The sequence below is a fragment of the Oncorhynchus nerka genome, linkage group LG7, assembly GCF_034236695.1.
Source record: "Oncorhynchus nerka isolate Pitt River linkage group LG7, Oner_Uvic_2.0, whole genome shotgun sequence".
Classification (NCBI taxonomy): domain Eukaryota; kingdom Metazoa; phylum Chordata; class Actinopteri; order Salmoniformes; family Salmonidae; genus Oncorhynchus; species Oncorhynchus nerka.
Window position 1 is genome coordinate 44,161,664 of NC_088402.1, and position 22,027 is coordinate 44,183,690.

A 22,027-nucleotide genomic window follows, 5' to 3' on the forward strand; every position below is an offset into this window, starting at 1 on the left:
GACCAAAGATGTCTGATCCGATTCAACGTGATGTTTTGCCATGACTGCCAGCGAGCCCAAGCTTTCTAACCAGGGTCACTGCGGGCGAAAACAAATCAGGTTTTATTAGGGGAATGAGAGGCTCTTTTGGGGGGCCAATAGTTATCAAAGTGTGCTACTAAAACACACAATATCCCAGCAAGGAGATTGGACTCCTCCTGCACCTCATCGACACAACACCGGGGTCACTCCCCAATTTACAAGGGTCACAGCTAAAACAGCGCGACAAGCAAGCGTTGACTTTCACCATTAGCTTCCAATCTCTAATACTCAGAAAAAACAAACGTTCAATGCTAAGGAGAGGAAGAAGAAAACGGATACAGCTGATGACAATGAATTGCTCAACTGGAATCATCACAATGCAGCATGTGGAGCATGTGGTGTTTCATCTAGTGCTATTGATGCGTGAACTATTGGCATAACAGATACCTTTTGACAGTCTGTCAGATGTATTTTTTGTAAATGTACAGGGAGAATTCTCTAACAACTGTATCCTGGGTCTTATGTACGCTTCCAAAACAAATCGATATCTTTAAGGCCAATTTATTAGGTGGACTATCTTAGCAACTGACAACTGTCAACAATTCAAGTTAATACAGTTGTACTTGCATTGTGTGTCAATAGGGCTGACCCCAATTAGTCGACTGGGCAATTTGGTCGATAGGCTGTTGGATTAGAAAATATATTTATATATAAACACTACCGTTCAAAAGTTTGGGGTCACTTAGAAATGTCCTTGTTTTTTAAAGAAAAGCACATAAAAATAACATCAAATTGATCATAAATACAGTGTAGACATAGTTAGTGTTGTAAATGACTATTGTAGCTAGAAACAGCAGATTTTTATGGAATTTCTACATAGGTGTACAGAGGCCCATTATCAGCAACCATCACTTCTGTGTTCCAATGGCACGTTGTGTTAACTAATCCTAAAGTTTATCGTTTTAAAAGGCTAATTGACCATTAGAAAACCCTTTTACAATGATGTTAGCAAAGCTGAAAACTGTTGTTCTGATTAAAGAACAACAAAAACGGTCCTTCTTTAGACTAGTTGAGTATCCGGAGCATCAGCATTTGTGGGTTTGATTACACTTTCAAAAAGAAAGTTGAAAAGAAAAAGCCATATCTCTGACTGGCCAATAAAAAGAAAATATAAAAATGTACAAAAGAACACAGACACTGGACAGAGGAACTCTGCCTAGAAGGCCAGTATCCCAGAGTTGCCTCTTCACTGTTGACGTTGAGACTGGTGTTTTGCGGGTACTATTTAATGAAGCTGCCAGTTGAGGACTTGTGAGGCGTCTGTTTTTCAAAATGTTGTCAATTGAATCATTAATCAGCGCTCCTGTCAATGTTCAATAAAGACGCACACCTGATTACACATAGAAGTAGGCCTATAGGCTACCTGGCCTGATTACACATAGAAGTAGGCCTATAGGCTACCTGGCCTGATTACACATAGAAGTAGGCCTATAGGCTACCTGGCCTGATTACACATAAAAGTAGGCCTATAGGCTACCTGGCCTGATTACACATAGAAGTAGGCCTATAGGCTACCTGGCCTGATTACACATAGAAGTAGGCCTATAGGCTACCTGGCCTGATTACACATAGAAGTAGGCCTATAGGCTACCTGGCCTGATTACACATAGAAGTAGGCCTATAGGCTACCTGGCCTGATTACACATAGAAGTAGGCCTATAGGCTACCTGGCCTGATTACACATAGAAGTAGGCCTATAGGCTACCTGGCCTGCGCGCAAATGTAGGCATATAAATGTGTCCAATTGAGGATCGGATAGTATTTCGGATTGGCTTAACACACCACCACTAATGAACTGTGGAGCATCGCAAAGTAATGTTTTATTCAGCTCAAAAAGCTGTTTCTACATCCATTGAAAATTACAAATCTTTCCAGCTCTCTTAATTTTTTTCTTCTTCTGGTTATCTTGATTTCTGGCTCCCTCTTCAGTCATTTGTGTCTTATTTCATCAAACAGTGCGCTTAAAGCATCAGACAAGCTCAATGCATATACTTGATTTTATTAAAACACATAGGGTGTGTCTATATATAGAAAAATACACGTTTAAAAGTCAATCGATTGGTCGAAAGAACAAACGACTTTCGGTCAACAAAGATTTTCTTTTGACTTGGACAGCCCTAGTTAATAGGGAATATAAAGTCAAGCCAGGTGGTCCTCTGTTGAACTCAAGAGGTTTGTTTTTGCCAGCTCTCAAAATTAGAAGCAATGCCCAAAGTTATGACAGGCAGGCTTAACCAAAAATGAGTAAATATCCCTCTAAAATATCCGATAGGGTCAATTCGTTATGAATAGAAGCACTACAGCACACTGCATAGCAATCATGCCCTCTCTCAAGTTATTGAATGAAAACATGGCCAAGGGCAGAAAGAAAGCCATCCTGAAATATACTACCTAGTGTTTTATTAGATTTTTAGCATTTTCATTTTCTGGGCAAAGTGATATGTTTAGGGAGGGTAGACAGGGTGGGTATTAGACTTGATATAATTTCAGTGGTGGCGTATTTGAGAGCATGTGTGAGTTGCAGTGTGGGTAAACTGTGCACGGTATAGGATAGGCCTACAGCCGCAACCACAGCCTCATTTAAACACTGCTCAACCTAGAGTGACTTCCAAAAAGTTTATACTCGGGATAAGGTTATTCGGGGTAGCCCTCAAAACATCTGAAACAGCAGTTAAGACTACAAATTAATTTCATGCTTACAAGTGAGAAACAAAAGCCAACATATGCAACCAGTTTGAAGTCCGCTCAGTCGTTACGCATTCTGCACACTAACAAAAAACAGGAAATAGTCTGTGTTAAACAGTGCATCCGCTCGTACATTGCAGACACATGTATGAGCTAAAGCCTATTGGCCACCGTGGCACGCCATCCATGATGGCGCAGTTCAATAATCCACACGGGTGTTTCCTACAGAGCATTTGAGCTCCAAATAGCCCTCTCAAATACAGTATGACTTTCTCTGTCGGTGCTTCTTGAACAATGAAACATCACACGGTCGTCCTAACTGCCGTCGTACAGATTTATCAAGCTGGCAACGATGAATGCTAAACTGACTGCCGTACAAAACACCATGGAGACAGACCGCTGCTGCTCTCCAACAGAAACAAAATCACGGTAGGACAATTATCCGTGTCCATTCCAACGTAATATGGGAAGAATATGAGATGTGTGGGAGAGAGAGAGAGAGAGAGAGAGAGGTGATTTTCATGCAGTGTGGGGGTGGGAACAAAGTCGTGGGTGTGTGTTTGTGTGCGTGTGTGGCTATGGGCTTTGTTGTGTGTATGTTTTGGGGTTGAAAAGAGTCCAGTGTATGAGCTTTGAGTGTTGTTTGTGTCTTGGTGAGGTTAGTTCAAAGGGTTGTTGGAGATAGGAGCAGAGCAGATCTACAGTGCATTCAGAAAGCATTCAGACCCCGTGACTTTTTCCACATTTTGTTACATTAAAGCCTTATTCTAAAACTTAATTTAAAAAAAGATTTCCCTCAATCTACACACAATACCCCCATAATTACAAAGAGAAAACAGGTTTTTAGAAATTTTTGCAAATGTATAAAAAAATATATAAAACAGAAATATTTTATTTACATAAGTATTCAGACCCTTTGCTATGAGACTCGAAATTGAGCTCAGGTGCATCCTGTTTCCATTGATCATCTTTGAGAGGTTTCTACAACTAGGAGTCCACCTGTGGTAAATTCAATTGATTGGACATGGATTTGGATATAAGGTCTCACAGTTGACAGTGCATGGTGCAGAGTAAAAACCAAGCCATGAGGTCGAAGGAATTGTCCGTAGAGCTCCAAGACAGGATTGTGTCGAGGCACAGATCTGGAGAAGGGTACCAAAACATTTCTGCAGCATTGAAGGTCCCCAAGAACACAGTGGACTCCATCATTCTTAAATGGAAGAAGTTTGGAACCACCAAGACTCTTCCTATAGCTGGCCGCATGGCCAAACTGAGCAATCGGGGGAGAAGGACCCTGGTCAGGAAGGAGACCAAGAACTTGATGGTCATTCTGACAGAGCTCCAGAGTTTCTCTGTGGAGGTGGGAGAAACTTCCAGAAGGACAACCATCTCTGCAGCACTCTACCAATCAGGCCGTTATGGTAGAGTGGCCAGACGGAAGCCACTCCTTAGTAAAAGGCACATGACAGCCCACTTAGAGTTTCCCAAAAGCCACCTAAAGACTCTCAGACCATGAGAAACAAGATTCTCTGGTCTGATGAAACGCAGATTGAACTCTTTGGCCTGAATGCCAAGCGTCACGTCTGGAGGAAACCAGGCTCCGCTCACCATCCCTACGGTGAAGCATGGTGGTGGCAGCATCGTGCTGTGGGGATGTTTTTCAGCGACAAGGACTGGGAGACTAGTCAGGATAAAGGGAAAGGTGAACAGAGCGAAGTACAGAGAGATCCTTGATGAAAACCTGCTTCAGAGCACTCAGGACCTCAGACTGTGGCGAAGGATCACCTTCCAACAGGACAAAGACCCTAAACACACAGCCCAGACAACGCATGAGTGGCTTCGGGACAAGTCTCTGAATGTCCTTGAGTGGCCCAGACAGAGCCTGGACTTGAACCCGATCGAACATCTCTGAAAATAGCTGTGCAGCGACGCTCCCCATCCAATCTGAAAGAGTTTGAGAGAATCTGCAGAGAAGAATGGGAGAAACTCCCCAAATACAGGTGTGCCAAGCTTGTAGTGTCATACCCAAGAAGACTAGGGTGTAATCGCTGCCAAAGGTGCTTTAACAAAGTACTGAGTAAAGGGTCTGAAAACTTATGTAAAAGTTTATATATATATATATATATATATATATATATGAGCAAACATTTCAAAAACCTTTCATTATGGGGTATTGCGTGTAGATTGATGACATGTGTCGTTGTTTTAGAATACGGCTGTAATGTAACAAAATGTGGAATAAGTGAAAGGGTCTGAGTACTTTACGTATGCACTGTATGCATAGTGCTGCTGTATGGTGTTGTGAGCGCTAGGCTGCTGTATGGTGTTGTGAGCGCTAGGCTGCTGTATGGTGTTGTGAGCGCTAGGCTGCTGTATGGTGTTGTGAGCGCTAGGCTGCTGTATGGTGTTGTGAGCGCTAGGCTGCTGTATGGTGTTGTGAGCGCTAGGCTGCTGTATGGTGTTGTGAGCGCTAGGCTGCTGAATGGTGTTGTGAGCGCTAGGCTGCTGTAGGGTGTTGTGAGCGCTAGGCTGCTGTAGGGTGTTGTGAGCGCTAGGCGTGAGGGGGAGATGTAGGAATGTGCAGGGCACGTGAGGAGGCTGCAAGGCAGGTAGGCCAGTCAGGGTGACCTCATGCATTTGGCACAGACACAGGCTATCAGGTTTCCCCAGTGCAGATTCCAGCTTGCGCTTCACAGAACATTTCCCAGGGCCCTCTCCTCCGGCCTTACTCTTTAGAAGTGTGTGTGTGTGTGTGTGTGTGTGTCTGTGTTTGTGTATGTTTGTCTGGCTGTGTGTGTGCTTGTGAGTGTGCTTGTGCGCGTCGTGTGTGTGTGTGTGTGTGTGTGTGTGTGTGTGCATGTGCAGTGTGTCTGTGTGTCTGTGCGTGCGTGCGTGTAAGCCTGATTGTGTGCCACTCTGCTCAGTGAACTCAATGCACTATGCACTGCTCCCACTCTCTCTCACAACGCAGCACCGTTTCCCCCCTCCTCTTCAATGCAAGTCCTGCCAGCTTTCATTTCTTCAAAAGTTCAGTGTGTATGTTTATGTGTATTACCATGCTATGTACGTATGTACGCACCATATATGTGTGTCCCAAACGGTACCCTATCCCTTATATAGTGCACTTCTTTTGCCCAGAGCCCGGTTCATAAGTAGTGTACTATATAGTGTAGAGAACTGGGTGCCATTTGGGATGCAAGCCATGTGCATGTATGAGTATGGATTTTGCACGATTGAAGTGTGTCACAGTATTCATTAATATGTGAAGAGTGCGTGTCCGTGCATTTCTGTACATACATAAAATAATGTTTTCTCTCACAAACTATTCTTGTGTGCGTGTACTCCATTCGTTTTCGCCATACACATCTGAATACATTCTTATGTATGCATGTCTGTAGGCGCTGCATCGAACTTTGTGGTGTGCTGACCTTGGCTGACCCGCACTCACACGTCGGGGGTTGCCTCAGCCCCCCCGGGCCATTGCTACGGTAATGACACGACAATGCCAGTGATCCGCTAGATAACCCCCCCCCCCCCCCCGTTAGACAGCCTTTAAAGGACCTCCCTCTTCCACCAATCATGGCAGTAATTTCTCGGTATAACGGCATGGGCCTCCTCTACACACGTGGATGGGATAGACAGATGTGCAGCGCTGATGCTGCAGACAAGCCCTGGGACTGGAAGCGAAGGGAGTCCATGCCCCTACAAGGGCAGATAGAGGGCCTCCTGCTGCAGCGACCTCCGGCTGTAAAACGGCCAACCCAGCCCAAACAGAACGGCAGACGATCCGCTCTCGAAACGGACAGACATAACTGGGGCATAAACATTTCAGAGAGGCTACAGTAACAGTCTAAGCGATGGAGAACTGTAGCTGCGTTGCTAGGGGGACGTTGCGCCACTGTTGCCGGAGTGTTTACTCACCGGTTGGAGGAGAGGCCATGTCAGCCTGGTGAATACTTCCAGGCCCAAAGTGCTGAGGACTGAATGGAGCAGACTGCAGCTCTGTACCAGCAAGTCTTTATGGCTTTATCGGCTGAATTGTAACGGTGAGACAGGAGCTCTGCCGGGAGCATCCGCAGATACTAGGCAAGATGCCATTGTGGTTAATTGGCCAACGCGGCCTATAAAGTTCAAGTTATCGGAGCGGAGAACTTTTTTGATCAGTCATTGTTAGCGGAGAACACGTTCTGGAGATGTCTGTTGCAGTGTGTCCTCGCGAGCCTGATATAAATCACTTTGCAAAAGAATTCTTCCCAATATGCTTGCAAAAGCAGAACATATGGCAATTACACAAGCATGCAGCTGCTGTTTTGGGGCTAGGTGATAAATAATGGATAGCAGTCTTCCACGGGGTCCTCAAAAAAGCTAATGAGAGAGGGGAATGCGACAGGGAATTAATAATCAAGTGTTTTCTTATCCATGTACTCTAAAAAAAAAAAGCCCAAGGACTCAAAATATAGGAAAAACAATTAGATTCGATTCACACTTCCACAGCAAGTATTCAAAAACTAACATTTGCATTTAGTAGGCTAGATTTCATTCACAACTCTAACTGGTGCTGTCGTGACGCCCTTTCATGCCAAATAAGGTTTGTTTCTCTCTGACAGACACGAGGCATTAAGCCGTTGACTCACGGTTCGCAACTTTTCTATCCTCTTCTCCCCAGAACGTGTGGGTGACCTTAATAATTTATGAAAGGAGAAGAGATGGGAAATACTGTACGCACCAGTGCAGATTGTGCAGGAGAAACCGGTGTTCTACATCAAAGCCTGAACCACGCAAGTCAGTCTCGTGCAGTCCTCTGTTACATAACTGAACCTTAACCCCGAGAATATGTGGCTGACTGCGAAGCAGAGTGATTAACTATTGAAAAGTGCAAGAAGAGACAACGTGCATGAAGAACACACATCGTAATGCCACTTTTTAATTCTGTTGCCGACGGCTGTTTATGTGCTACTAATTACTGGCAAAGAATAATCATCTTTCCTCCTATTCGGCTCTATAATGCAGACGGGGCGTTCGCTTACTTTTCATTCATCCTCCTGCTGCGTGACTACTTGGCTCGCCCTCGTCCGACACCGGTGTCGTTGCACTCTAATTCATGCCGCCTACCTGTCGCACTCTGTGTTTTTCCACACGCTGACTAATACTCCCAAGCCGTGGCATTGGGGAGGGGTTAGGGCGTTCTGAAGGTCTGCCAAAATAATCACTCAGACAAAAACCACAAAAGGCGGCTTGAGTCATTTAACACGAATAGTGCCCAGAGAAAGGGCTGTTTGCGTTTGGTTATCCCTGTTCGCGCATAAGCTTGAAAAGGTTCATCTGCCACACAAAATTGCTGCACGTATCTCTGTTTGCATAGGAACTCATTGTGGTTTAGTTAGAAGGATCCGGCAGTACTGGCAGCTATTCAAGCCCTTATGCCTATTTGCTTATCCTCATTCACAGCGGAATTGGCTTTTTCCTGAGCCATTTTTCAAGCAGGTGTGACAGTATTTTCATTGACTCTGCCATTGCTAGTGCAGCTCTGTAGGGTAAATGTTGGGGGTTATACATGTTTGAGAGGCCCGGCTGGGCCTCCCTGGTAAGGCTACACCGCCATTTGCATGTCTGTGACTCAAATCACCCTCCATTTCCATGTCTGCACATCTGATTAGAGACACTAGGTCATTGGTTTGTGCGGCTGGAATGGAAATAAAATGCTCATTCCACAGAGTGAGATGTGCAGAGCCAAAGGATTAGTGTTGTCAAAGCATGATGTCATTATTAGGACGATGAAATCACATCATGAAAACTGAGGCCGTTAAGAAGAAACTCCCTCACTCCGACGTGCAAACCCTGCTACGCTCCCCAGAGTGTTAACCCATCAAAGGCTCCCCAGAGTGTTAACCCATCAAAGGCTCCCCACTTGAACAATGTTGTAACTTGAAGTGAGACTCCCGTCTTTAACCATTTCCAGAAACTCTTGACTCTGCTTCTGTTATTATCTGCCGGCTGTTTTGTCTTAAAACAGAGGCTCATTTTGAGTGCGGAGCTCTGCTCTCTTTTTCGATGTCATTAGGCTTTCTGTGTTTATCATAACATAGACGGCTGGTATGGCTCAGGCCACAGACTAGAATATAACCCTATAATAAGCTGAAACCATTCGGAGTGCTGGGACAGCCATGCCATGTCCCTGAGAGGACGGCTAGTCTAGGCTGATGATTATCTCTCATTGCGTATAAAAATAGAGACAAGCCACTCACTCTCGCAGACTCCCGGACTGCCACATGTGAACTAACAGCCTTTCTCTAGTACGTAAAAAGCAGGGGATCCATTGGCTCCTTCAAACGAAGCCCCTTCGTCAAAAATTGCTGGAGCAATTACCCTGGCTAGCTCCGAGTGAGAGAGCACCGCGCCCACGCCGACACTCTGGGTACCAGACCGCACTTTCCGTCCTGAAGCCGGGCTGACAGAGCAGAGGCAGGCCAGACACAGCAGACCGACAGCCGGGTCTACGGTTACAGTAGAACAACACACCTTTCACTAACATCCTGTCAGTCCCTTCCAGGCGTAGCGAAGACCCTCATAGCTGCTGCCTAACCTCGCTCGGAGAGGCAAGTACATGCTAACAGGGTGCAGCACTCACAGCAGGCTCTCTCACAAACATTCTGTCTGCTCTGTCCTGTCTTTCCAGAATGGGGCAAAGCGAGATGGTATCTTGTTGCCCTCGGAATTGCAGTTACGCAGCTCAGAATACAAGGCTCGTGGTGTGCCAGCCCTGCAGCTAGTTTTACTCATGTCCTACTTCTCTGACGTTAATATCCGCAAGTGAGTGTAAAAATGGGCATTTACACAGAAGGGGCCTCGGCCACCACCCCTGCCACCCTGCACAGTAGTCAGCGGGGGCTCCAGGAAAGAGGGAGTTAGACAGAAAAAGAGGAGGACTGAACGAGAGAAAATTATGGAGAGAGGGAGATTCAAATGGGGAGTGAACTTGAAAGGCAAAACAAAACAAGAAAAGAGAGGGAGGGACAGCAACGAAGGTCATGTGTATGAGCCACAGCATCAAAGACAAAAAAGAATTGAGCGTGCACTTGCAGAAAAGCAAGACCCGGGAAACAAAGGAATCCACTGGGCATCGCTGAGCCCACTCCACTCCACTGTAGTGCTGCAGGACTCTGCTATACTCCAGCCCCTGCCCCCCATACAGCAGAAGCAGCAGCAGCCTAGCTTCCCTCTGTAGAGCAGAGCAGAGCTGCCTGTGGCTCCAGATGGCCGGGGACAGAGAACACAGTGACGAGGGCTCCCTGAGGTCACACTGACACCACCGCCAGCAGCACTCACTCACAGACTCACAATCAGGGAGCATCTGTGGTCATAAGCAATTCACGGTAAGCATGTTACACTATGGCTACATTAATTGTGCTACAGTTACATTTACAGCAGAATACATTTCCCAGTAAATCCAAGTCCCTTAAATCCCACCTGATTGTGATAGCTCTGCGGGTTCAACTAGTGAAGACCGGAACAGAGGAAATGGAAGATTCCATCAAATTCTCCCAGTTTTTTATTTTATTTTTAATTGTCTTTCGATAGAATGAATATTGAACGTTGAAAGGCCGAACACACTCTCACAAAGCAGCCATAATGAGATGTGGACCTGAGTGTGTAAGGGGCAGGGACCTAATTTATAAATGTTGAGTACATTTAAAACAAAGTATAGAGATGTATTAACTTGGGACACGCCACACGCACGTTTCTCATTATCAATCAGACCTGGCGTAAAACTGTGGGCTCGTGAACGAGCATTATAGCGCCGCCTGGATAACCCCCCCCCATTCACCTTTTATGGTGAAAATAACACCCTTATTTGCTGTACACTTTGGAAGTATTGGAATTAGGCCATCTACAGGAAATAGCAACTGCGAACTTGGTCAAATGTCTTTGGAGGTGTTGGCAGAATGTTTCCATGTGACTTGCTGTATCTGACCATTTCTGAAAGACAAACAAAAATTGCGAATTGCTGTGGACCTGTAAACGGATCTTTTGAATTCAATCATGTTTTTTTCCCCCGAACCTAAATATGCTGCACTGCCCACGAATTCTGTAACATTGTCTACTCTGAAAAATATAAACTACAGTAGACCTACTTACAGTGTTAGCCTACACACAACGCAAAAGATGAACAGTCTGTTCACCTGTTCAATTCTACTGTATGTTATAAACCGAAGGAGGACCGAGCACGCCCCCATTCTCATTAACGAGGCTGTAGTGGAGCAGGTTGAGAGCTTCAAGTTCCTTGGTGTCCACATCACCAACAAACTAACATGGTCCAAGCACATCAAGACAGTCGTGAAGAGAGCACGAACCTATTCCCTCTCAGGAGACTGAAAAGATTTGGCATGGGTCCTCAGATCCTCAAAAGGTTCTAGAGCTGCACCATCGAGAGCTTGATTGTCGGGTTGCATCACTGCCTGGTATGGCAACTGCTCGGCCTCCGACCGCAAGGCACTACAGAGGGTAGTGCGTACGGCCCAGTATATCACTGGGGCCAAGCTTCCTGCCATCCAGGACCTCTATACCAGGCGGTGTCAGAGGAAGGCCCTAAAAATTGTCAAAGACTCCAGCCACCTTAGTCATAGACTGTTCTCTATGCTACCGCACGGCAAGCGGAACCGGAGCGCCAAGTCTAGGTCCAAGAGGCTTCTAAAAGGCTTCTAACCCCAAGCCATAAGACTCCTGAACATCTAGTCAAATGGCTACCCAGACCATTTGCACCCCCCCTCCCCTCTTCTACGCTGCTGCTACTCTATGTTATTATCTATCCATAGTCACTTTAATAACTCTACCTACATGTACATAATTACCTCAATTACCTGGACACCGGTGCCCCCCGCACATTGACACATTGACTCTGTACCAATACCCCCTGTATACAGCCCCGCTATTGTTATTTACTGCTGCTCTTTAATTATTTGTTATTCTTAGCTCTTACTTTTTTCTTAAAACTGTATTGTTGGTTAAGGGCTTGTAATTAAGTATTTCACTGTAAGGTCTACTACACCTGTTGTATTCGGCACATGTGACAAATACAATTTAATTTGATTTGAGAGAGCAAAAAGTTGAAAATACAATATCCTATCTAATAGGCCCAATCAAATGAGAAATGCGCATGGTTGTTGTATGGCTACTTCTGTAATCATGGCCAGAATCGGATCGCACAGAGCAAACTACTTGAAATAGCTTTTCTGTGAAGTGGGTCCAATTAAATGAGAGATGGGACGAATGGTAGCCCACACTAACGTAATTGTTGTCGGCCATGAGGACATTTTGGGCTTTCGCAGTCAGACAAGGTGAGTCAGACACATTTCCTGCAATGATCATGGAGATGAACTAACCTAAAACAATAGGAAATTAATGCCTATTTCTAATGACCGTAGAATACGGAGATAGCGGCAAATTATCACTAATGGCACATTTCTGCATCTTGTTATTATATTATGGTAGGCTGCCAGTGTGTTGTTGTTGTTGTTGTTATATATTCCCCATTTGCGACAGGCTACTAGGCTTCTTTCGCCTTCTTGAAATGCAATACTTCAACCACTAGAAACTGTGCGTACGTATGGTTTAAAATGCCAACTTTTGCGTGAAAACTGACGCGCGCACGTTTTTGGGGGGGGGCATATTTTGGGCATACGCAACGTTTATAAACGAGGCCCCGGGCCTCTGTAGCTCACTCCAGTGCTTAGGAGGAAGCAGAGGCGGCGGGCAGCGGGTACAGTAATGTACGTGTGTAGATAGGGGCCGAGTTGTCAGTTGACAGATGAGAAGGAGGCCAGAGTGGCCTCGGCGCTGTGTTATGTACAGCACACAGGTAGATAAATGAAGCTATCCACTCCACTGAGTGACGGCTACACGGAGAGGGATTGTATGGCGAGATAACAGGCGCTATAAGGCAGATAAAAACCAGAGATGTGGGCGTGGGTTGATGAATGATCCAAAAGCCCCCGGATAGTGGCGGTGATCCGGGTGGAGGGAAAACAAGGTAGAGAGGGAGCTAGCCGAGATGCCGCTGCCAACCGTCATTGTATACGGACTAGATTAGCTTCATGCGCGTATTTCAACAGCACGGCCTCGGCAGGTGGTTTCGTTCAATCCCTCTTGAAGGATGTATTAACAATTGTCTCCGGAAACGACTAATTGTGCGCCGTGACGCTCTCTGTGTTATATTAATACGTCGCGTGGATAAGAAGCCTTTAGCTCGAGGAACACTGAATGTAATATCCTCTCTCCTAGCTGGAGCCCTTTGTGCTGCCCTCGCGGAGATCTGCAGCAAGCAGACGACTAGCTCTGTTCCACAGCATGTCCACCCTTTAAAACCCAACTGAACCCCAAAAGAACTGAACTTTCTCTTTGCTCGGCCTTTGATGAGGCTACACTGAAAGGCTACACCCGGAACGGGGTTATACTGTGGCGCTGGCCGGCCAGCGGGTGTTAGCCAGGCTTGAAAGCGGCGGGATTTAGATGGGCCTGTTGTTATTATTGCAGCACAATGGCTCGCCCCGTGTGATGTAACCAAACCCTTTTCCTTGCTTTTTAACCCGCTCCTACCCCCACTCCCCCGCCATAAGGAATTAGAGAAAGTACAAATGGAGCCCAAGGTCCAGGCAGACACAGGCATAAAGCCACTCAATGGGCCTCCGTTGACTGGTGTTTACTTAAGACCTGGGATATTAGCCTTTGTTAAATCTACCTCTGCGTCTGCCCCTGTGCTTCTCTCTGTATGCCCTACTAGCGTGACTGTAACACAGACGGTGTGTGTGTGTGTGTGTGTATGTGTGCCTGTCTCTCTGATCTCTTGACAGGAAGGGTGTGATGGACTAGGACTATGAGGGGTGTCATTGTAGTACAGTGGACTCTGGCGACTACTGTGGGCCGTCCTGTGGAAGACGAGAGCCTCTGCATAAACGAGGCAATTCATCAAAAAATCTCAAATAGGAGACGCGTTCAAAAAGGGGCAAATAAACGTGACCGTACCCGCAACTTGCACTTTGGAAATTCTGTAGTCGGACACCAAAATAGCTGTCAATTCAAGTTTCTACGGATAACCATGACATGCCAAGGCCTACAGAATGTTGCCAACAGACATAGCGTTGGGACGAAACGCACACATTTCCCATAATAACTATCATTAATGTATTTACTGTCATTTCCTCATTTGTATAACATCTACAATTCACTTAGGATTCAAATCAAACAAAAATACTCAAATCAAATACAGAATTCTAGTGAAACCCTAGTCGGCGTGTTCAATAAAGCACCATATCTGAGGGAGATTCAGCGTCGGCTCCGTTCGCTCACAGAGCAGCATGGGAACAGAAACAGGCCTCGAAACGATTCCCGTATCAAAGCACTGTCCTGCGGGCTTCCCTTCGCCTCCGTACCTTATAAAACAAGCCATAGGAATGCTCTTTCGGGGATAAATCACTGTGCTCAAGAGACGCACATGCTACGCTCCACTGCACTAATCAATAGAGGGCCAAATGTTATTGTTTCATCTCCTTTCTGAGTTTTACTGCCAGGCGGTCGGCAAACGGCGGCGGGTCCAGCAGAAATATACGTGGCGATTTGAAGCGTTTGAAATTGAAAACGCCTCGCGGACAAAGACATTCCTTCATACCAAGAAGACGTAAGGCAGTGTTAAACTCATAATATACTTTTTATACATCCTAATAGAACCCAGATGTTCTGGAGATTCTATATATTCCTCGGCCGAGAAGTATTTCCGATATGTGTCATAAAATGGAGTCGGGAAAGGACGAGCGTGGCAACAATTTGGTATGAGTTACGTTCCCTAGAACCCCTATCTCCTTCATCGCTAGCAGTTATTTATGCCCCCTTGGGAGAATGAGGCCATATCCAGAGCATGCTGAAATGAAGATTAATAGACAGCCCTGGATGACTTTAGATGGATGCTTAATTCAGGTTGGGGAGGGAGGCTGCCTGCCTGTGTGGCCTAGCGGCTGCCCCCTGATGCTGAGGCCCAGCATCACGCCTGCCTGCCAAGGCCCTTCCCTATAATCTCCCGATCAATGATCATTAATGGCAGCACTCCCTCCCTGCACTCTCAGTCACAGAGAGAGACTTCTGCTCTCACATCACTGGCCCACACATACATATGCCATGCATACGTACTCGTAATGGGCACTGGCTAGAGTAACTAGCCGGGAAAATAAAACCCTTTCTCGACGACTATAAAAATTTAAAAAAGGTGCTGTTGGGTTTGTCCGCTGCCGTTGGTCAGACGAGTTTGCATGACATGGATATCGCACTCAAGGAAACGTCAATCACTGACGGAGGCTGGGCCCGATCTGCGCCGACCTTGAGTGGGAGTCGACAACGAAGAGGGGGGGTTGCAGTGGGGTGGTGAGGGAGGGAGGGAGGGAGAGCGGAAGGAAATGAGGGCTGAGGGGACCTCTGATTGAGAGACCTGAGACGAGCTCCTCTGAGATATGACAGAGGAAAAGGAGGGGAGGAAGAGAGGGATAGAGAGGGGAGGGGGCAGAGGAAAAGAGGGATAGGGAGGGGAGGGGGAAGAGGAAAAGAGGGATAGGGAGGGGAGGGGAAGAGGAAAAGAGGGATAGAGAGGGGAGGGGCAGAGGAAAAGAGGGATAGAGAGGGGAGGGGCAGAGGAAAAGAGGGATAGAGAGGGGAGGGGGAAGAGGAAAAGAGGGATAGAGAGGGGAGGGGCAGAGGAAAAGAGGGATAGGGAGGGGAGGGGAAGAGGAAAAGAGGGATAGGGAGGGGAGGGGAAGAGGAAAAGAGGGATAGAGAGGGGAGGGGCAGAGGAAAAGAGGGATAGAGAGGGGAGGGGCAGAGGAAAAGAGGGATAGAGAGGGAGGGGGAAGAGGAAAAGAGGGATAGGGAGGGGAGGGGGCAGAGGAAAAGAGGGATAGAGAGGGGAGGGGGCAGAGGAAAAGAGGGATAGGGAGGGGAGGGGGCAGAGGAAAAGAGGGATAGGGAGGGGAGGGGGCAGAGGAAAAGAGGGATAGAGAGGGGAGGGGGCAGAGGAAAAGAGGGATAGAGAGGGGAGGGGGTTGAGGAAAAGAGGGATAGGGAGGGGAGGGGATGGGGAAGAGGAAAAGAGGGATAGAGAGGGGAGGGGGCAGAGGAAAAGAGGGATAGGGAGGGGGGACATAGGAGAAGAGGGATAGGGAGGGGAGGGGGCAGAGGAAAAGAGGGATAGGGAGGGGAGGGGCAGAGGAAAAGAGGGATAGGGAAGGGAGGGGGCAGAGGAAAAGAGGGATAGGGAGGGGAGGGGGCAGCGGGAAAATAGGGATAGAGAGGGGGGCAGAGGAAAAGAGGGATAGAGAGGGGAGGGGGCAGAGTGAGAGAGAAGCCATATGGCCACAGCACAAATGTATTAAACTATAAATCAGAAGAGAAGCCAGCGGGCTACCAGGTCGGGATGCCGATATTCTCCTCTAGGACCCTCCAGAATACTACCTCAGCAGCTCTTTACAATAGGAAGGGAAGATGACAAAAGGCGTTCCATGGCTTTATCTGCATTCGTCTCTATTTTTGATGACGGAGGACTTTAAGTCTACCAACTGTCCCGCCATCAGCCACCAACCAGAGCCTAGGTCCCCGCGCCAAAGGTAGTGATGCATACAACGGCTAGAGCAAATAAAGGCAGCCCTGGCAGATGCCTGTTTACTTTCAGCCTGTGGCTGGCCACCATGTCAGTTATAAGGGGAAGGCATGGCTGAGCCAGGATAGGAGATATGGGTGGGTAGTCGTCTCATTGGTTGATATATTGAATGTATTACATAATGAAAAGTATTAGGCTGCTCCAGACGTAGACAACATTAAACAACATTAAATATTATTTTTTTTAAATGATTGAGGATAACAACACAAAAAAGCCTAGAGGCTTATTTCAATTGTGGTTCTCATTGTGTTTCTGACTCATGACACGCCACCCTCTTGATATTTCACCCAATATTAATTCTCAGTATCTTAATATAGTGGACCAAGAAACGTGACAAAGCCAGTTTGATTAACAGTTTGCCAACCTAACAATCGCAACAAACCTATCACGATCCAATCCAGTTAGCCTTAATCAATTAATCAATCTTCCGGACAGCTCCACTAGCCGTGCCAAGGCTGGACAAACTAGCGTTGTGATGCCTCACCAAGTGAGAGAGATGCAAACCCCAGAAAGCCACTCACGGCCAAGGCCACCGTTCACACCCCATCCCCACACAGCGGCTTGACAGGAGGAGCGAAGGAGGGGGAGGATTAGAGTAGGAGGATGGGAGGAGGTAGGGGTGTGGGAGGGAGGGAGGTTAAAGGCACTGAAGTGATGAGCCGTGGGTGCCCTACCTTGGTCTGGAGGTAGTGGGGGTAGTAGTATGTGTACTGAGGGTACATTGGTTGCTGTTCCAATCGCTTGCCCATATAGCTGGAATCCTTAGCGCCGTGGCAGGGAATGGTTGCGCGGAGGCGGTCGGACGAGCGGTAGTAGTACTGGGGCTCGGCTCTCTGACTGTAGGTCCCTTGTTTTCCCCCGTCCACAGTGGTGTGTTCAATCACTGCTGGTCCTCCGGAGAGCTAGCAGGGTTCGTCTGACGGAGAGTGGCTGGGAGAGGGGTCGCCTCTGTGGGGGTAGTTCCTGCCCGACGACGCCTTTCACTTAAATCTCCTGGAGTAGAGCTCGGCGGATGCTCATTCGGGTTCCTCAAAAATATTCCCCACAAGAGTTTGAAAAAAAAACGGACGCTGCTGCTGCGTGCCCTGTCTGCGTCTCCTGTCTTTCCCTCACTGGCTGGCTGTCGGATAGTAACGCGTGAGAAGAGAGGTGGAGGAGGAAGAGGAGGAGGAAGATGAGCAGGTGGCAGTGGTTCCAGGCAGTCCTGCGAACAAATTGCTGGCACAGGAGAGTGTAGTAGAGGAGAAAAAAGGAAAAACAAGGAAAAAGGGAGGAGGATATGAAGATCACTTTTCTATCTACGCTGTCTCGCTATAGCTTACCTCGCCGCTCGGCTTCAATCTCTCTCGCACTCTCTGTATCTGCCTCTCTCTGTTGCTCACTCGGCTGCTCTCTCTCGCGCGCGCCTCTATAGTCTGATATCCCAGCTGCTCTATGTTGTACTGTTGGACACAGGATATATCCTCAGCGGCGCACTAACAGATGCACTTTGGGGAGGGTCCGAATCGGAACGCCGAGAGGCGGGCAGGAACAAACCAAAGAAGCAATCGCAGTCTGTAACGGTTCAGCCAGAGCAGAGCAGATTACACAGAAACAATCCCAGTTCCTAATTGATACGGTACCGAGGGGGGGGGGAAAGACTCCCGGCTGGTTCAGAGAAGGAGAGAAAAAAATACTATACCGAGAAGCACAATGACAGTGTCCCAGGTGCCCAACAGACATACAAGCCAGAGAGTCTCCTGTCTGCGCTCCTCCCTTTTCCTGCTCTTGTAAAATCTCTCTCTCTCTCTCTCTCTCTCTCTCTCTCTCTCTCTCTCTCTGTCGCTGTGTTGGTGTGTGTGTGTGTGTGTGTGGTGAAGGGGGCTCGTCCTGCACAGCCGGTAGGAGGGACTTGAGTCGGCTCAGTGTGAGAGAGCGATCCAGACGCAGATCAGGGGGCTGCAGTATTTCCACAGCCAGAGAAAGGAGTGGGGAGAGGGGGACGGCAGGCAGGCAGGCCCCCCCTGTTGGCTGCCAAAGGACCTAACGCCGGGTTTAAACTCTCCTGCATCAATGTGGGATGATTTTATTTCTGAAGAAATCAGTCGTCTTAAATATGACTCCATACTTATAAAAAACGACGAAATAGCGCTAGGTTTTGCTTTATAGGTCTCTTTTCAAGCGTTCACTTTTCTCTTGGAGGTAAATGACATGGTCAGTTAGCGACAGCACATCCAACGCCCTGTCTAATTTATACCCTCCATATTGCTGCGACGATACATCATAACACATCATATTTGTGCAAACGTACTGTGCTTGACTGTCTGTGTAACCATGACAGACCAGCACTTAAAAACATATTCAAATGCAAACATCATTTCTAAATGATCACTCTGGGTGCTATGCCTCCACATGATGAGGGTGGCAGGTAGCCGAGCGGTAAGAACGTTGGGCTAGTAACTGAATGGCTGCTAATTCAATACCCCGAGCAGACTAGGTGAAAAGCATCTGTCGAAGTGCCCTTGAGCAAGGCCCTTAACCATAATTGCTCCTGTAAGTCGCTCTCATGCCTCAGGACTACCCGGCATGATGACTCCTTGCTGACCCCAGTCCACCTGGCCGTGCTGCTGCTCCAGTTTCAACTGTTCTGCCTGCGGATGTGGAAACCTGACCTGTTCACCGGACGTGCTGCCTTGTCCCAGACCTGCTGTTTTCAACTCTCTAGAGACAGCAGGAGCGGTAGAAATACTCTCGATGATCGGCTATGAAAAGCCAACTCACATTTACTCCTGCTGACTACAACCACTGTGATTATTGTTATTTGACCCTGCTGGTCACTTATGAGCATTAGAACATCTTGGCCATGTTCTGTTATAATCTCCACCCGGCACAGCCAGAAGAGGACTGGTCACCCCTCATAGCCTGGTTCCTCTCTAGGTTTCTTCTTAGGTTCTGGCCTTTCTAGGGAGTTTTTCCTAGCCACCGTGCTTCTACACCTGCATTGCTTGCTGTTTGGGGTTTTAGGCTGGGATTCTGTACAGCACTTTGACATATCAGCTGATGTAAGACGGGCTATATAAATACATTTTATTTGATTTGGACAAATGTCTGCTAAATGACTCAAATATCAACAACAACAACAACAAATCTACCAGACCAATTAAGCGCCTCTCGCTATGAAATGACAACATTGAGAGCACTTTCCACCCACATCTAGATGTGGCCAGTATGTGACCTTTTGGTGCGAAGAGAGATCAAAGCGTTGGGTAAAGAGTGCTAGAGGGGGAAATCACTCTCTGTATATACTACCAGCTACAAACTGACACCGTTTGATGCTATAATATCTAATACACGCCATTTAGCAGACAATTTCATCCAAAGGCATGCGTGCATACATTTTACAGGTGGTCCAGGGAATCAAACCCACGATCCTGGCGTTACAAAGGTCCGCCTCTACCCACCACAATAGACTATATAGCATGACAGTGCAGGATGGTAGTAAAGGCAGTCTTTCACCTTCTCTTTGGCCTGCGAGAAACCTTAGCCGCACACACGGACTGTGGCTTAACCTATGGAGGTCAATGGGTGCAAGTCCACCAGTTCATGGGCTTCAGTTTTCAGTCAACTCAATTAGCAACATTATGCCCGATGTCAAAGTGAGCAAAAAACGTATAACTTATAAAACTTTAAAAAATTATAATTGAAATCAATCAAATGTGGTATGCAAAGCATTTAAAATGACAAACATTTGCTATAGATATGTCAAGCAATACTACAGTTATGGAGGGAGAATTCACACGGACAGACCGAACCCACGAGGGTCATTTCCCCTTATTAAACAATAATTGACGTTTTCAGACCAAAAGACCGATTGTCAGTGCATCACATTTAAAAAAAATTGGTCCCAGCTCAATTGTGCCACTTTTTGCACATGGATTTACAATGGCGATTTCTTTCCTCATTCAAACATGTCGTTTTGTCTACAGTAGAGTATATGGCGATGCACGTAGGCAGCATGCATGCTAGTGGGCAGACTGAATCAGTACTAGCATCCCACGGACAGAAACAAAGCAGAGAGAGAGAAGGGGCTATGGCGTGTGGAAGAAAACAAAATGATCCGATAGGCCGCATTTATCTGTGGAAAAGAGATTAGGCAGATATCGATTGTGGATTAGCAGATTAACAGCTCCAGGACAGAAGGACTGGCAGGGCAGGGTTACTCACAGAATGGAGGGATGGAGAGGGAGAGAAAGAAAGAGTGAGAGTGGGGGGGGGCAGAAAATTATAAGAAAGAGAGACAAGTAGAGTGAGAGAGAGCAAGAGAGAGAGAGTGAGAAAGAGAGAGAGAGCGAGAAAGAGAGAGAGAGAGAAAGAGAGAGAGAGAGAAAGAGAGAGAGAGAGCAAGAGAGAGCAAGAGAGAGCGAGAGAGAGAGAGCGCGAGAGAGAGAGAGAGAGCGCGAGAGAGAGAAAGCGCGAGAGAGTGAGAGAGAGAGAGTGAGAGAGAGAGTGAGAGAGAGCGAGAGAGTGAGAGAGAGAGAGCGCGAGAGAAGAGAGCGAGAGAGAGAGAGAGAGAGAGAGAGAGAGAGAGAGAGAGAGCACGGTAGAGAGAGAGCATTCTGACATTTTGTGTGGTCACGTCTACTGCCTTGGTGCATACTTTCACAAATTACTACTCAGGATTGACACGTTAACAGTTAACTAATTGTTGTTGCCATAACTGGGTTTGGAACATGCAGCCCTTCAATTGAGACTCAATACTTACTTGGAACTAGGCAAATGCTCTTGGCTAATGTTGAAGTTTTATCAGTCAGCTCAAGACTTGTAAACATTATGTGGGCGGGTATGCAAGTAAGGCCCAAAGCTCATCCAAATATTCTGCTCTGTATTCCATCACAGCAAAAGGAAAGAAGGTGGGTGAATTTGGACGTGCCAGTTCTGCCTCGGCACTGATAGGGGCTCTGAAGTGAATCAGTGGACTGACGTCAGGCTGAGGACAGGGGCGATATGAAGCCAGCTGTTTAATCATGGCCGCCAACAGAAAGAGGGATGGAGAGCTGCTGTTTTTTCTCTCCCTGTGATTGATAGTGATGCATAGGTTCCCCACCGTGATTCACACACGGATGTGCATGAAACGCACGCACAAAAAATGCACACACAAGCTCTGATTCATCTCTGCAGCTTGCAGGAAGCCAGAGCTGGAGCGAGGGGGGGGGCGAAGGGAAGGACGGCTATACGGAAACATCACAGTCTGTGCGAGGTGAGAGCGGAGAGAGACACGGCCGTATCACAAAGAAGTCTGGGTGTGGATCTGACCAGGGGCCATTGTCAAACAGCCGTACTGTGCGGCTGGAAGAGACTGGAGGTGGATCACACGGACAGACACTCGTAGAGTTGCCTTGCAGTGTGCAGTGAGTCATCTGTGGGATATGAAGTGAACGGATAGGATGGATGGTTCTCCCATGGCACAAAGTGATCACAATCTCCTCTAAACAACCCAGAGGAGAGCTACGAATACGAAAGCTTAGTCATCCTTAGTCATCAACTTCATTGTGAGAGGAGACATTACCTCTCAAGAGAAGACCTGACTTT

At 47.2% G+C, this 22,027-nt stretch overlaps 1 protein-coding gene across 1 annotated transcript in view; it reads right to left on the reverse strand.

Annotated features, from left to right (window-relative positions):
• Positions 1-18,218, reverse strand: part of LOC115131756 (RNA-binding motif, single-stranded-interacting protein 3-like) — a 225,349-nt gene extending 207,131 nt beyond the window's left edge. The window contains exon 1 of the mRNA XM_029663709.2: positions 17,134-18,218. Coding sequence (XP_029519569.1) covers positions 17,134-17,208 — 75 coding nt within the window. The 5' untranslated portion in view covers positions 17,209-18,218. The remainder of the gene's footprint in view (positions 1-17,133) is intronic.
• Between the last annotated feature and the right edge of the window lie 3,809 nt (positions 18,219-22,027).